At 38.4% G+C, this 16,955-nt stretch overlaps 1 protein-coding gene across 2 annotated transcripts in view; it reads right to left on the reverse strand.

Annotated features, from left to right (window-relative positions):
* Positions 1 to 16,955, reverse strand: part of MOXD1 (monooxygenase DBH like 1) — an 84,242-nt gene that overhangs the window by 62,380 nt on the left and 4,907 nt on the right. For both annotated transcript variants that reach the window (XM_014734956.3, XM_070223877.1), the window contains exons 2-4: positions 2,118 to 2,264; positions 265 to 432; positions 42 to 125 (exon numbers count right to left, since the gene is read on the reverse strand). In XM_014734956.3, the coding sequence (XP_014590442.2) occupies positions 42 to 125; positions 265 to 432; positions 2,118 to 2,264 (399 nt within the window). The remainder of the gene's footprint in view (positions 1 to 41; positions 126 to 264; positions 433 to 2,117; positions 2,265 to 16,955) is intronic.

Below are 16,955 nucleotides of genomic sequence, written 5' to 3' on the forward strand. Positions count from 1 at the left end.
CTCAGCTGAAAGTAAGTTTAACCTGAGGGTGAGACACATACCTTTATGACATGATGCTTTTCCTGGAACACAGGAATCTTAAACATTTGGCACCAATATGTTGTACCTTTGGTTGGGATGGGGACCTGTCTTAAGGAAAAGGGAAGGAGGACACAGAGTCATATTCTGTTGACGTGCTATTACACACAATAATGAAAGTAAAAACTCTCATGCACTTCTTCCCATGAGCCCACCCCCACAATCATAAAACCTGAAGACACTTACGTCCTGGTTTACCAGATCAAAGTATGGAGTGGCTGCAGACAACACGTTGGTTTTCTCAGGATTCAATAAGCGCAGACTCCTGGTGCCACGGTTGGAGCCGTGGTACTTGGGACCGCCTTCTCCCACGTCTTCGTGGTGGTAGGCCCAGATCACCCGCACGGTGCTCTCCTGGAGACCAGACATGGGCGCCGTTACATCTCAGGAGAGCACTTCCCCTACCACTGAGCTGAGTTTAAAGAATTCTATTCAAAGCAGGATATAGAAGTGAAGAAAGGAGAATAATGACGTTTAGAGTTCTCAATATGGCCTCTAACATTAATGGTGTGAATCTGATTAAGTCATTAGGTATCCAGCTAGACAGGTTTCCTTTTGGAAGAAATCTTCTCTCTCAGCATGCAAGAATTATGTGTTCCAAAATAGAGGGAGGACAATCGACTCAGTGGTGATGCTTTCATGCCCACGGCAACTGTAACATCATGGTCATGCTAAAACTCCAAACCAGGAGCTACCCAGCAAATACTCTTATTAAGCAGCAGAGATTTTGGAAAATTAAAACCTGTTTTAATGCCACAGAATATTTTAGGGAAAATAAATAATTCTATTTGTAGGAAATAAATAAATAAATTCTAATTTTCAAATTAGTTTCCAGGTCAGGACTTTTCCTTTCACAGTACATTTTCCACAGGCACTAGCCCAGCCACACGTACGAATTTACAGAAATTGCAAATACAGGAGAAAGTTCTGATTCTGGGTTTGTTCATTATCCTAGACTCTATTTATAGTCATTTTATGAATCCTGGGAATTTCCAAGGAACTAGAGTATCCTAACGTGGGAAAGTACTGTCAGGTGAAATTGGTTTCCATTGAGCAACCAAGAGAGATTGCCCAAAGCATGGGGATGGAAGGAGTTGGGGGGGGGGGGGGGGGGGGCGGTTGCTGGGGTATAAAGAAATTGTTCAGTCCTCCGACAGATAAAGGTGTCTTTGCCAGATCTTTGTAAGGAGAACTTTGAAAATAAATAATAAAGCCAAAGCTATTTATTTTAAAAGCTATATTCTTTCTTAATAAGTCAAATGACTATAATTGTTATTCCAATTAAAGTATAATTGTCCTGTATATGACATAAAAAGTGATTCACGCCTTTTCATGTTTTTTTTTCTTTCTGTTTTACTCTTTATGCTGAATGTTAATCAAAACTACGTCAGATTTTTACGCTCCCATTTTTAAAGCTTTCATTTACCAAGTAAAAAAGATAATTTTATTGTTCTACACAAAATGAAATTGATCCAAGAAATTCATGCAAACTTCCAAAGCACCACATGAATTACATACTCTCTAAATATTTACTTTGCATATACATAAAGATATTAATTTTTGCACAAAGTCTGACAATAAGAAATCCTGTGTAACATGTCGATAGGCAATTTTAATGTCTATTACTGATCTTGATTTTAGAAATTTACAAAAATGAATTAGTTACAAATCAGATGAATTATATCCTAATATTCAGGAACGTAATTCCCTCTTGTGTAATACTTTTCTTTCAACATTTATCTATGGTCTATTTTCAGACTTTATAGAGAAGAAGCTAGAAGTCTTTTATAGGTAAAGTCACACACACTTGAAACAGCTCTTCAGAATTTTAGGTTCACACAAAAACTGCCTTAACTGAAATTTATAGCCTTAGATTGTTTTCGTGACCTCTAAAGAGAATCCAAAACTATTCCAAAACAGACCCTGTGCCTTTGTTGTCAAAGGTTATTTTTAAATATTTGTTCCTTTTATTCTGTAAAGTGTTTCATAACCGTAAACGTGCAAGTTGTTCACGCACGCCTCGCTCACAGGCTCCTTACCGTCAGAGTTCTGTCGTTGACGTCACACGTATGCAGCTCTCTGGTAAATTCAATTACTGTGTGTGTACTATTTTCCATGGCATATTCTAGGTGGTAATCTTGCTGAGTGTCTTTTTTCAACTCTCTGTTTGCATTTGTAAAATAATCCTGTGGAAAAATATGGAAAAGAAAATCAGGATATCCTAAATTCAGAGTGAAAAGAATTTAAGTGTATTTTATAGGACCTTAAAAAACCAATTCTGGGTTTGCTTATTACAAAATCCTGTCTCTATAGACATTTTTGAAGTCCTGGGAATTTTCAAGGGGCTAGAGTATCCCAACTAAGCAATCAGTTCCCTAGGAAGTTGGTCCATATTTGGACTTCTGGCCCTTCAGGAAAATGTGGCGAGAATTTATAACGTTGTAGAGCATCCAAAGAGATGGAAGGAACAGACATTCGAGATCACCGAGGACTTTACCTTCCTCATCAGACAAGCGAGAAGAGAAACTTCCACACTGAAATGGCTTGCCCCAAAGTGAAATAACTGGTTTGTGACAAAGCCAGAACCACCCCAAGGCCAGCACGTTTTCTGCTCTCACACCAGGAGGAGCTTCCTTTCACTGCCCCTAAACCAGGGGAGACCATCTTGAGGGTACAGGTTGTTTCAGTGTGTGCTTTAATGGCATATGCTTATTAAAATGAAATGCAATGGAAAATACGGGATGTAATGAAACTACTTGAATTGCAAGATATTGAAAAACTGGGGAAGTTTTGTTTTTCTGGGTCAGCTATAATTTTTGTACCAAGCTTGTTCAGTGGTTTACAGATCGCTTCTGGGAGGCACACAGATGCAATGACAAGGGCATGGGCTTTGAAATCAAATGATCAGGACCTGATCCCCAGCCCTACCCATAAACAGCCTTGAAGAATGGTTGAAGTCAAATTCTGTGAGCTTTCGTTCTAACATTAGCAAAATGGGGATAATATATACCTATTTTATGGATTTTGAAAGATAAATATGAAATAGTATTTGGGGGAAAAAAACTGCCTACTATGGTTAGTGCCCATTCAATGCTAATTTCTTTCCCTCTTTTGCAATATAGTTTTGTTTTCAAGCGAATTATTTCCCTATGCCTTTTACCAGTAGCGTACTATGTTGAGAGTTATAAAACTCATGGTGTTAATTTTCATCACTTACAGAAGACACAAATTTTGCCTTAATTATGCTGTTTTTCAGTACATAGTTATGTTTTATTTTTTAAAAATCACAAGAGATATTTAGAATATACATGCTGAACATAATTGTAATTATCCTTACGAACATTAAAATTACATTTGAAAAAATGGTTGCTATGCCTGGCAAAGAAAATACAGTATACAAGAAGAAACCTTCAATTGTCTGTAAGCGTCATACTCAAATGGACGGCATTTGGCACTTTTATTCCTGGTACTGTTTTTAAGGTAGCTATCCAGCGTGTGTAAATTTGACCTCCAGGGTACCAGATTTAGATCTTGTTCAAACCCCACACTACTGGCGATGCACACAGCCTAACCTTCCTTCCCTCTGGTGACAGCCACAACTTACTGAGTACACACCATGTACCAGGCCCAGCTCAAGCCTGTGTTACACATATGTTAATACCCATACATGTATTAATTCATTTAATCTTCATATCCAGTCTACTAGATAAAACTACTTTCCTATTTCACAGACAAAGACACTGAAGCGCACAGAGTAGTTAATCATCTTGCCCAGGATCACACAGCTGGCAAGTAGCAAACCAGTATCCAAACCTGACAATCTGACTGGAGTCTGTATCCTTCTTCACTGTTCTACAGCATAGTGGCCGCTTCTGGAAAAGTATGGATTAATTTATATTTTTCTGCCTAAGAAAATATCAACATCAAGGGTTTTTGTTGGGTTTTTTAACATAAAACGTAGCTTTTCCTACTGCTAAAGTTGAGATTTTTCAAAAAACTTATTCTGAGAGCATGTTGTCATTGTGAAAACAATTCCAATGGAATATTCCTATGATCCTGTGATTTTCCCACTTTCGATCATCTAGATTTTCAACGTGTAAATGAACTAACAATGCCTATGGGCAAGGGGGGTTGAGATGAACCAAGTGTGCTGTTACGCTGAGCTCACATTTCATTATAGGATTCCAGCAATCACGGTTTTTGTAAACGAAACGAATACAACACAAAATGCAATCAGTTCAAAGAGTAGAATAATTATCCTAGTCTCACAAATATGCTTCCAAAACCATTAGTCCCACAAAATACCCCGCTGGCTTGCCAATTTTCCATTTGTTCTATTTCCATTCATCAATACCAATTCCTCCCAGCTTTTCCACCTTCTTCTGGCTTTTCAGATAACTTAGCTACGAGAAAATGGGAGAAACTTTACTCAGGTCTTATTAAAAATCCCATACGATCACCCACTCTGTGAAAACCTCTGAGTGTTCAATATTTAGAAAAGACGGCTGCCAATTATATCAAACTTGTAGAAAAATGCGATCGTCTAAAAGAAGCTGATATCGTCAACCTTATTGAGGGAAAACATGAATGGATTTTATTAAAACTAAAATTGAAATGTGAAATATCCTGATGTCCACTTAGTTCCTTTACAATTTTTCCACATTTTCCCATTTTAGAGCCTATTTTGAGACATTATCTTCAGATTTGATCACATTATACCTTAACTATCCAAAGAGTATTGTTAGTTACATGTTTACTTCAGCTGGGCCCTTATTAATGCTTGGAAATCCAGGTGTTAATCTCTTGCTGTTTTCTCAGGAGACCTCCCAAGACAAATATTGCAAACCTTCTCTGTACAAGAAGTCAACATTTCCCCACCCTCAGCTTCTGATCATACAGCTCACTTTATTAGAGAATTTCAGTTATGATACATGAGAGTTCACATCTTACCTTCTTTCTATCCTAAATAATACCCACTTTACGGAGTCATAAAAAATAATCTAAAAGAAAGCAGAAAAAAAGAAATACAAAACAGCACACAGGACAAGCAGAAAACAAACAGATGTAAATGAAGTGGAAGAGAAATATAACAGATCCTACAGACATTAGAAGATGATGTAAAAAACTTGGATAATTTAGATGAGAAACAAGCAAAGTCCTTGAAAGACACAAACCAGAAAACTTAATCAGGAAGACAGGTACTCCGAATAGCCCTAGAATCTACTCACGAGTAAAAACCTTCCTACGAAGATAATTCTAAGCCACAGTGCCTTCACTTGGAATTTTACCAAACATTTAAAGAAGAGGTAATATCAATTCTTTACAAACTCTCCCAGAAGACAAAAGAGCAGGGAGTACGTCCCAACTCATTTTTTGATGGCAGTATTACCCTGATACCAAAATCAAAAACATTACCAAAAAAACTTACAGATTAATATTGCTCACGGGCTGAGATGCAAATTTTCTTAAAAGTAGCAAACAGAACCCAGAAATTAAAAAAAGATGATATAGGAGTCAGCCCCGTGGTGTAGAGGTTACATTCACATGCACCACCTCGTCAGCCCAGCGTTCGTGGGTTCGGGTCCCAGGCATAGACCTACACACCATTCATCAAGCCATGCTGTGGTGGATCCCGCATACAAAATAGAGGACGATTGGCACAGATGTTAGCTCAGGGACAATCTTCCTGACCGAAAAAAAAAAAAGATGATATATCATGACCACACAGAGTTGGTTCCACACTAGAAAATATATCAATGCAATTTACCAAGTCAAAAATCTGAAAAAGAATAACCATTTGATGATCTCAATAAATGCAGAAAAAACATTTGAAACATTCATTCATTCATGGTAAAGTCTCTCAGTAAACTAGCGATAGAAGGGTATGTCCTTAACCTTAAAAAGGGCATCTATAAAAAACCTGCAGCTAACATCATACTTAATGGTGAAAGACTGAATTCTTTCCCCCAAGTTTGAGAACAAGTGAACCCTGGGAACAAGGCAAGGATGTCAACACTCCCCACTTCCAGAAGGCCCCCCTGCTGACTGTTCACCTCTGGCAGTTTGTCTCTGTTCTTCCCATTCCCTAACTGTAGGCATCAAAGTTCTGTCCTTGACATCATACTCCCCATCTTCATATTTCATCCTTTTGGGAATCTCATCTACTCCAATAGTTTCCAGTCATCACTTTTGTTCAGTATCACATATCCAGAAGTCTGTTGGATAACTTCGCCTGGAAGTCTTATTATCATTTCAAATGCGATACATCCAAACTTGTATTCACCTTTTATCTGTAAGATCAGTTTTCCTGATTTTCTTTCACTACACTCCCATTCTCCCAGACATCCAAATTCAAAACCACAGTCTTCTTTAACTTCTTCCCCTATTCCTCACATCTCCACAGATAACCCTGCTCCAATCAGTCCGTCCTTTGAAACAACAGCCCACCTTTCACTTCTACTTCATGACAACTTCTCCTATCTCAGTTCCGACTCTATCGCCTGCATATTTCTGTCAAGGTCTTCCTTGAAAACCACTCCCAATGTGTCACTACATTTTATTTAACAGTGTATCGTACAAAGTTCTATAATTTAGATTCAAGTTTCTCTAAAATCTAGCCTACCCTGGTTTTCCAGGGTGTCTATCATCAGTCTCATCACGTGACCTCTGCCTCTTGTGAGTTTTTGCTTTTGTTGACATTCTTCCTTTCCATCTCCCCGACTCCCTTCACCCCACTGTGAGCGTCTCCCACTGATTCCAGCCATTGAAATGCCTCTTTCTCTTCCACACTCATGCTTCTGTCTCCTCTGTGAAGCTCTCTTTGATCATTCCAACTGGAAGTGATCATTCCCTCTTTGAACGCTTCCTCTTCTTTCTGCATTCCCATGTAGCGTGCAACATACTCTACACATAGCATGATCTTCTCAACCATGAGGTAATGGCCTAGAAACAAAAACTAATCTTGTTAATCCAGTTGTAAATTTGTACCTTTAATATAGTTGTTTATCTTGCAAGTGGAACAAAAAGAGGGGGATAACAGATTATTTTCCCACTTGCTCTCAATTATATTTACATATGGTTAAGATCCGGTGCTGAATGTGTTTAACCAGATGCTAGAATGAGTTCGGGTCTGCATGAGCTGCCAGGCAGACACATCTGGCACTGAAATCTGTGAACGTTGCTATGACCTTTTAGCCCCTAAATGGACATAAATCTTATGAAACTGACATCAGCATTTAGAAAAAAAGAGTTTATGCATGCAACAGCTCTTTGAAATCTTTTTACACTGAGGGTATTTCCTACCTTTTTTAAAGAAATAAGGGGGAAAAAACAGATCTGAAAGAGAAAGCATGTTTCAGAATGTTTTCTAATGTGAATTTATATCCTCAGTGCCTTAACAGAGTGACTTGCATATTGCAGATGCTTATTAACTATGTGTAATTTTAAAAGGAGCATCCTGCTAAGGATTTAGTATCCTTTTTGCTATATCTAAATAAAGGAATAATTTTGAAAATAAAAGACAAGAATCCAAGAACCAGCATGCGATATTCACATCTTTGTGATATAGGAATAGTTTAACTTGGTGGCAGAAAATGATCCCCAGCAGCACCTTCTGTCTTCCTTCAGCCTGGACTAAGAAAACACATGGACTATATTCAAACACGGTCTTAATGGTGTCAATATTATACAGTCAAAAATGGCATATTGGCAAACATTAAAAGCATAACTAAGTGAGGCGAGATCAGAGAAAAAGACGAAAAAAACATCTGGGTCCCCAATTTCCTATCATTCAACTATTCTTGCTAGGAGGAAGAAGAGAAGGAAGAGAGGGATGGAAGAAGGGAAAGGAGGAGGGAGGGAAAGAAAGCCACTCAAAGAACAATCAATCTTGAAAATCCCTCTCACGTAGACTGGCTAACCAGAAAAAGTAGATTCGGAGAGTTTAAGGGTTTCCTGCCAGTTTGACAAAGGGATACACGTTCCTAAAGTGGCCAATCACATGGACTCGTTATTTTGTTACTAGCATCCTCCAGGAAAAAAACCTGGAGAGTGAAATAGACAGTAAAACATGCACCAATTCAGAGTTTGAATATCAGTAACATCACCTAGGAATTTATATTCACAAAACCAATCTGTATAGTACTTATGAGACATTTAAGGAAATTTCCCAGATCATTTTTACTATGTGATTTTCACCTTTATAATTGGAACCAAAGGGTGCCCCTCATCCCCACTTCCTGTCTCATTTAGCGAATGGAGCCAGATGCAGCTCTACTGTCCATCCCACGATGAAGGCCATTCTTCTGCCATCTTCCTAGGATGCTTGATATTCCAGGACTTTTAATAGTAAAATAGGAACATCAATCAGAGTGCATGTTCAATTGTCATGGGCTGATGTCAGAGCCGTTAAAAAATCTAATTGTATGATGTGTGTATTAATACATTGTATACATTACAAATACAACATAAAATACTGACCAAAAAAGTAGGCTCCAATTAGGTATCATGAAAAATGCACTTTATGAGGGCAAGAGGGTTGAGGGATAATCATGATTCTGGGAGATTTTGTAAAAGTTTAAGAATAAAAACATGCAGATGTTTTAATTATGTAAATATAAAAGCTGATACACAGAAGTCATTCTTTTTCATACTTACTCAGTTTGAATATTCTGTAAAGTGAAATGTGAAGTAACGTCACCCAAGATAAGTGGCTTTAAGTGGACTTGAGTCATATTCGAACTCAGCTATCTGCATAAGATCAGCCTCAACAGGAGATGTCATTGAGGAATTATTTTTTGTTTTATTGTGGATTATTATATTCATCATGCACTTCGCTTGTTTATACTTTTTAAAGTTAAAATACTTCCTGGTATCCTTGGAAATCTGAGGTGATAAGTAGACTTCAGCAATAAAGTTAATCTGCAGTTGTGTCATAAATATATTACTCCTGAAACATGCTCACAGGATATGTTTTCTTTTGAACACTTTAGGCTTTGGAAAAAGCTGTGCAATGTATCTTTGAGGTTTCCCAACGCTGTGTGGCAACAGTCAAATGAGTTGGCATCAGCAGAAGTTGGCATTTGTCATCTAATGTCATAGTGCGGGTACTGACTGACACTTTCAAGCTAAGATAACAAACCTAAAAGGGTCGCTTTGATAATCTACCAGAGTGCTATGACCTCTGGTTTAAAAACATGATTACACAGATATTAAATTGGTTCTTACTCATTGTCACTCTTTTTCTTCTCTCGAATAAAATTTCTCAACAGAAAAGAGCTTTGACTGGTGCTGTGTTAAAGGGAATGAAGTGAAAACTCTTACGGGTGCAATAAAAGATAGGAAGAAATCCCGATTCAGCGTGCAGAACCGAACATAAGCACAGCTGCAGAGCGAACCTTGAGAAAAATGCTACCATCTGTCATCATTTTCCTCAACAGGTGCTTGTAGTTTTTCTTCTTTTTCTAAATCTCAAAAGCCTCATTACTTCAAACATTTCTGTTTGTGATATCAATTTCTATAACAAGTGTTATGGTGGCTTTAATAATATTGAGCACAATAATAAATATTTCTGTTAAAGAGTATCTTTGATCCTAAATGCTCATAAAACTGTATAAACAAACTAAACATAATCTTCAGATCGCAGTATAAGCTTATTTTATGACATTTCTTCACTAATTTTAGAAATTTGAGCAGAATGTCAAAACAGATGGGGCTCACCTTCCAGAGACCACTTCAGATAAAACTGAAACTCTCTTGGTCTAATAAGAAATCAGTTAAATAGCTACCAGAATGCGAAAATATGAACTCAGTTAGCTTGCATTCTGATGAGGGGCCCACCTGAGCAATCTGTTTATTCTTTAAATGCCACCTTCTGAAAATACACATCTCGAATTTTGTCCCACTGCCAATCATCCCATTTCAGTTTTCATGTAGAGGAATTGAATACTTTGTTATAATTATAGAATCATCAGATATAGAGTAAAAAAGTAAAATAAAACATTAATTTTCTATCTAGAGATCTATCTAGATCTAGAGATCTATCTAGAAGTTCTATCTAGAATGTCTGTCTAGCTAGAGATAGAGTCTATCTCTAACAATAAACTTCAGTGGAAAAATACTTTCAGATCTTACCACCCAAACAAGATGTTATTTTACCTTCATCTTATCCCATTGTCTTAATTTTTAAAAATTTTTTAGATGACTTCTGTTGACCGTCCATGAGCAGTTTATGGAAGGAGAAAATTTTGAGATGAAAGCTGGTTCCTTCCTTCCGCCCTTTCTTCCTACTCTCCTTTCCTCCCTACATATTTTATTGGGTGACCACTATTCCTCAGGCCCTGTGTAGGGCCCAGGTAACGTGATTGTACAGGAGAGTAGACAAAGTCCCTACTATAAGGAAACTTATGGTTTAGTTGGGAGAGCAGACAATTTTTTTAAAAATGTAAATAATAATATAACCAAAAATGTTTAGATAATAAGTACTCATAGGAAAATAAAACAGAGATTATAGAGAGGGACTGGGAAGGCTTCAGGTTGAATGATCAGAAAGTCACCACTGAGGCAACGACACCGACTCTGAGAAAGAAACTACAATTAGAAGCCAGTCGCGAAAAGTGTGGAGGAAGTAGATTCCAGAAAGAGAGCAGCTGTTGGAAAGAACCTGAAGGGGGACGGATTCACCCAGTTTGATGAAGCAAATAAAAGCCAGTGTGGCTCAACTATAGTGCCCAGGGCAGGTAGATGAGGTCAACAGGGATCAGATAGCCCAGATGTTGTGACGCCTTATAGGTCAGTGTAGGGAGTTCAAATTTAATACCAAGTTTATATAAAAGTCATTTGACCTTCAAGCAACAAGTGGCATAGTCTAATTGACATGAAAAAATGAGTGTGTGTGTGTGTGTGTCATTGTGGCTACCATGTAGAAAATGAAGAGAAGAAGGAAGAAGAGTGAAGTCAGAAGACAGGCATCATGCAGTGGTCCCAGCGGTCGAGCTTGAGCAGCAGTGGTGAAAGTGAAGGGGCGTGGGCAGGTTTTAGATGAAGTCTGGAGGAAGAGTCCGTTGAACCTGAAGGTGGGTTTTACATGTGGGGTGAAAGAACGAGAGGAAACGAGGATGACTACTAATTCTTGACTGGAGCTACCAGGAGCTGCCCTTTACTGAGACTGGGAATCTGGGAAAGAAGCAGGTTGGGGGTTAATGAGGTTAAGTCTCAGATGCCTACCTATGCATCAGGTGGGAAGGGCAGGAGGCAGAGAATATGTAGGCTGATCTTAGATCAAAACAGTGCACAAACCAAGTTTCAGAAACTCACCAACTTTACACTCAGCTTTGCTCTTGAAGCTCTCCAAATTCTCCTCTTGGGTATATACCAGTCATAAAACATTCGTTTTCTTTATTATTTTCAGATTTCAAAACTAATAATATATTCATTATACATAATTCAAATATATGAAACACATAGTAGGGAAAGAAATGAAATACTCCTATAACCATTGTAATGGTTCATTGCATACCTATCCACAGAGACAAGAGCGCTTCTTGAGGCACGTTAAAAAACAATATAGACAGTTTCATAATTGTTAATGTCTTCCCTTCTATTAATTTCTTGAATAACCTAAAAGCATGAAATGGAGTGAAGTTATTTTCAGCATTACACTCAAGTTGGAAGACAACCTGAGGGATACCCGACCCTAGCTCCCACCAAAGGATTTCTCTCAAAAGTATTTTTTAAGAGATGGTGACACAGTATTTAACACCTCCAGTGACAAACCTCATGAACCTACAACCTCAGGGGCAACTTATTCAATTTTAATACGTCTGATTGTTAGAAATGCATTTCTTACACTAAGCTATAATCTTCTACCCTTTAGTGTATGTTAATTGGGTCTTTTTCTTCCTTCTGGAGCCTAATAGGTAGCCTCTAACCCATACTTTTCGAGGAAGACCGTCCACTACTTCAAAGATAATGATGGTGTCGTTTCTAATTGTTCTTTCTTCAGGCAAAGCAGCGCCAGCTCTTTCCTAGAACTCAGCTACCCCGATTTCCAGAGAGTTCAACCATTTTTGCAATCCTCCTTCAGAGCGCTCCAGTTCACCCACACATCCTTGAAAAGTGTTATTATTCTAGAAGGTATTTTCTGGTGTGATTAGCCTAGCACAGAGTACTACGTCAGTGTTACTTCCCTCGACGTAAACAGCAGAGTTTATAGTCTAATATTGCATCTGTGGGTTTAGCAAGCACATCTTTCGAGCTTAAAATGAAATCACTATTAGACCTTTTTCACATGAATTCCAATTAAATCCAATCTTACACGTTTTGTACATACACAACTAATTTTTTAACCAAGTGTTTTAACTTTATTTGTATTCTCAGTGAATTTTTAACTTTTAGTTTCCTTTCATTATTTTAATATAATCCCATCTTCTGAGTCTTCATTCTGTAGCCAGTGTATTATCAACATGTTTTGAGTATGCTTAAATTTTTGTGATTGTAACTAATTCAACTTTATTAGTCCATCTTCTGCAGGGACATCATGAGAAACCTTACTATCATTCAGATGGACCATTTATTTAATACCCCCAACTAGAGGTCTAGAAAATCAAATGCAAAAGAAAATGCAGTCTTGTCAGTATAATCTGTGTTTATGGAAACCATGCTCGCCTCCAGTCATTAATGATTGCAAAGTGTTCCCAAATCAATTGCTTAAATTTTGTCCTCGAATTTTCTCAAAAATTGTTATCAATCTCTCCCATCTATACATTTAGCAGCCATCTTTTGCCCAAGTTGAAAAGCTAGGATATTTGTCTCCATGTAATCTTCTGATAATTCTGACATTCCACTAAATGACTGATTCATTATAATAATATCTGGTGTTTATTGAGAACTTTCAGTGTGCCACACACTCTGCTAAGTGCTTTGCACGCCTATTTCATTTAATCCTCACAAAACCCCATGCATTCGATTTCATGGTTCCCTTCTTCCTAAAGGAAACTGTCACTTGGAGAGGTTAAGGAGTGTGTCAAGGGCCACACGACGAACCTGACTATGTAGCAGGCAGTTCTGGGGTTCACACCAGCACCGCCTGCTTTTAACAGCTCAGCAGGTATTTCTTGAGGACCCGCTAAGCACATGGAATTGCCCCTGTACCTCTGGAAGCTGTGGCAGCACTGACACGGTCATCAACTTGGAAACGTCCCGTCCATATCCTAATAAAATACTAATTACCCACCACCCCTGCTTCATTTCCCTTCCGCAACGACAGCTTTAGAGCATTTCACTGCTTGTTAGTAACCTTGGAGAACGGAGGAGGGAGGGGGAGGAGATCTATTTACATAGCTGGAAAGATGCTTGAGAATTTTTCCAAATATAACAGGAGTCCACTTTGTTACCATTAATTCTAACAAAAGATTTTAGAACAGAGAACTTCCCTTGGCTTAAATACAGGCTGAGAATTACCTGGGACCTTCCTCTAATAATGTTCCTTTGATGCCCTTTGACCATATACAACTTATAAAGTTTAGACTCTGCGTGGGCAGCTGTTCCTGCTGCTTAGAAAGACAGCAGCTAGGAGCAAGTGGAGAAGGGTGTGTAGGAATGGTAGAAGGCTGTGAGGAGGACAGAGATTTCTGGTTCAGCATATTTTGAGATACATCACTCCCCATACTTCTTCCATTGCCGCTCTTGTTTCGGCACCTACATTTGAGAAGATACTTAGAATCATTAACAAATTTGTTAAACTCATCTCAGAAGCGTTTCCATTCTAGGAAAACCCACTTTATTTCTGAATTTTACAAAATAACCTTAAATATCCAAGCACATAGAAGCCCTTGCTTCGAACATCAAATGGTCACTGTGAATTGCTGTGTGTTGAATCCTGCTTTGCACCCCCATGCCCTATGCCTGGAATCTCCCAAGCTTGTGTAGGTTGACCACAAAGTCACCTGATTCCTATAAAAGAGCCTGACCACACAAGGTGAGTAGTTCCTGAACTAGTGTGCACATTAGAATTGCCTGGGAAACTTTACAATATATTAATGGCTGTGTCCACCTCCCAGAGGTTGTGGTTTAATTGGTCTGGGGGAGGTAGAGGGGCTTCCTGGACAGTGGAATCTTTGGAAGACCTCTCAAGTGATTCTAACATTCAGAAAGTTTGGGAACTTCTGACAGAGAAAGTACTTTTCCCAGTTCTCAGTTCTCTCTTAGCTCTGCCTGCTCGTTACTGGACTGCAATCTGCCATAGCGTGGATCCATCTTGGCCCTGTCCAAAGGGATCTGGATGTCCAAGGCACCAGGAGGCCTAGGTGCTACATGGTTTCATCAACCACGAGTTTCCATGGATGAGTGGGTTTCAGTGCATGAACTTTGCAGGGGGAAAGAAGGCATCAATTTAGTCGTATCTAAGAAATTGAGATTTCACTTTTAGTTTGAAAATTGCCTGAGAGATGGAAATCTTCCCCAGACACATGTGTTTTTGTTGATCTAGCTTCTCAAAGTTTTTAGCTCTCTAACATTATCGAAGATGAGAAGGAACACAGAGTAGAAGAGAAAAACATTCACACCTATTATTAAGAAAGAAACTTCTACAAAATCACCAAGTCTCTAGATCAAAGTTTGAAAGACTCTAGTTGAGCTTACTAAACATCTGTGTAACAATGCCACAGAAATAGAAAGGAGAGCTCATGTGGTTCAGACACATTTGAAAAAACACTAATTATATTTCCTCCAGGTAGGCAGTTTCCTATATTCAAGGTCTACTCAGTTCTTTGATGCCCAGGCCAGATAATCTTTTTCATGGTATATAATACTTTGAGTTATAAACACTATGGTTAATCTCAAAAGACAACCTTTAAAACTTAGGACACTTGTTTCCCTTCATGTTTTGATTATAAGCATCCTAATCTGAAGCAGCCACACAGGTGCCCCTACCACATCACCCTATTTTAATTCTCTGCACAGCACTTACCACTTTCTGATATTTTCCTTGCTTATTTACTTTTCACCCCCACCAACTACGAGCTCCATGATACCACTGATTTCATCTCACTCAATGCTGCGCCCCCAGCATCTAGAATTGTTCAATAACAGTCAGTAAATATTGGTTGAATGAGTGAATGAACATTCCGACATTCTCCACCCACAGGTGAGCACATTACTGAAACAGTCACATGAAAGTCACAAATGATTCCCACGCTGTGTGACCTCGAGCCTCAAGTTTATACACATACAAAGTGGGAGAAATCAGATATTGACCTCCTAAGGCAAACATGAAAACTACATGAGATAACACACTTTAAGGACTTATAACATATGACATATATTAAGAACTCAATCAATGAAAAATCATATCATAGAAATGCATATCTATGACATTTGTAGTGGAACGAAAGTATTAAAAGAAATACTATGATTTTATTTTATCAATCTGTCTAAAAATGTATTTTATTATACATGTTCTTTCACTATTGAGGAAGAAAACTGGCATATTTTTATGTAAGCTGCTGCTTGCTTGCAGGGAAGAAAGTACACTGAACCGGGATGCAGAGGAAATGAATGTAGCCTGCTGACCTGTCTGGCCTCCAACAAGCCATTTACTAGGCTATCTATCTAAGGCTATCTAAGGCTCAGTTTCTTACCTGTAAAATTGAGGGGGAGAAGGGTAGTTTAGTAAATTTGAGGGGAATCAGCCAAACTCTGAGCTCTGAAGAGCACCAAGTAAATACCAAAAACATCAATATTTAACCAGTAAAAACAGAAGTTGTTTAAAGATTTTCTCATAATTTTTGGCTACATTAGATGAATAAGAAAGACCTCAATAATAAATTAAATTTGCTGTGTACATTAATGTATAGCACTCTGATATATAATCCCAATTTTACATTTAACAAAAATTATTCGCTTGAAGTTATTTTGGCAGAATTCTCTGCTTATGTGCTGTATGCTGTCCTTACCAGCAGCCTTTTTTTTTTTTTTTTAATCTACTCTAGAATTTAACAAATTAAAAAGACATGGATTTGGAAGATGCTTCCTGGAGAAATATTTTTCTGTTTAAAAGTTCTATACTAGTTAAAGTTACAATAAACAGCATTGTGAAGCATCAATATGCAGTTTTTTAAAAATATGGATCAAAACATTTCCAAACACACGATGATGTATAATGAATTCATCTCTTTTGCCAGCAACTTTATTTTAATAGGGCTCTATTACAAATGATGAATCAATAAATCACGGTTCACTTTCTTTGCAGTGGACCGTTGCATCTCCTTGCAAGAATCCAGAAATATGTCATTGGTTGCCTGAAGCCTTGAACGTTGCTGGTGACCTCAGGTGCATTGGCTCTTAGGTCTGCCCGGTTCCTCAGGCTGGCATTACGAAATCATCTATTCTCCCAGGGAGAACCACACAGCTGAAGAGCATCAGCATGTGTTCGCACATGACACTGGCGCATGTGTCCGAATTACTAATGCACAAAGCATGAAGCTTCGAGAGGTCCCTTGTCATCTGGAAATTGGGGGGCGGGGGGGACAGGGACACTATAATCTGAAGACTTATAAATATCTCTTAACAAAGCCCCAGCTGAGCTGTGTCAGGGTTGCGCACTCTCTTCATCTTTCCCTTACAGCTTTCAATTTGCTTTCCAAACATTTCTTTGTTGCCGTTGGCTGGGGTGCACTTAAAAGAAGCACATCGTTAACCGCAAAGAATGCTCGCTGTTTTCTGTTGATTTCAAATCGGCTCCAAGCACTTCCTCAGCGAGCCGCCCCGCAGCAATTAGCCTGCTGCAGAAGACTTCTCATCACAGAAAGGCTTCAGTTTTAGAGGCAGCCAACAAGCAAGGCTGTAACAAATGATGACATATGTTTCAGCCTCCATTCACG

Source organism: Equus caballus, chromosome 10 (assembly GCF_041296265.1).
Source record: "Equus caballus isolate H_3958 breed thoroughbred chromosome 10, TB-T2T, whole genome shotgun sequence".
Classification (NCBI taxonomy): Eukaryota; Metazoa; Chordata; class Mammalia; order Perissodactyla; family Equidae; genus Equus; species Equus caballus.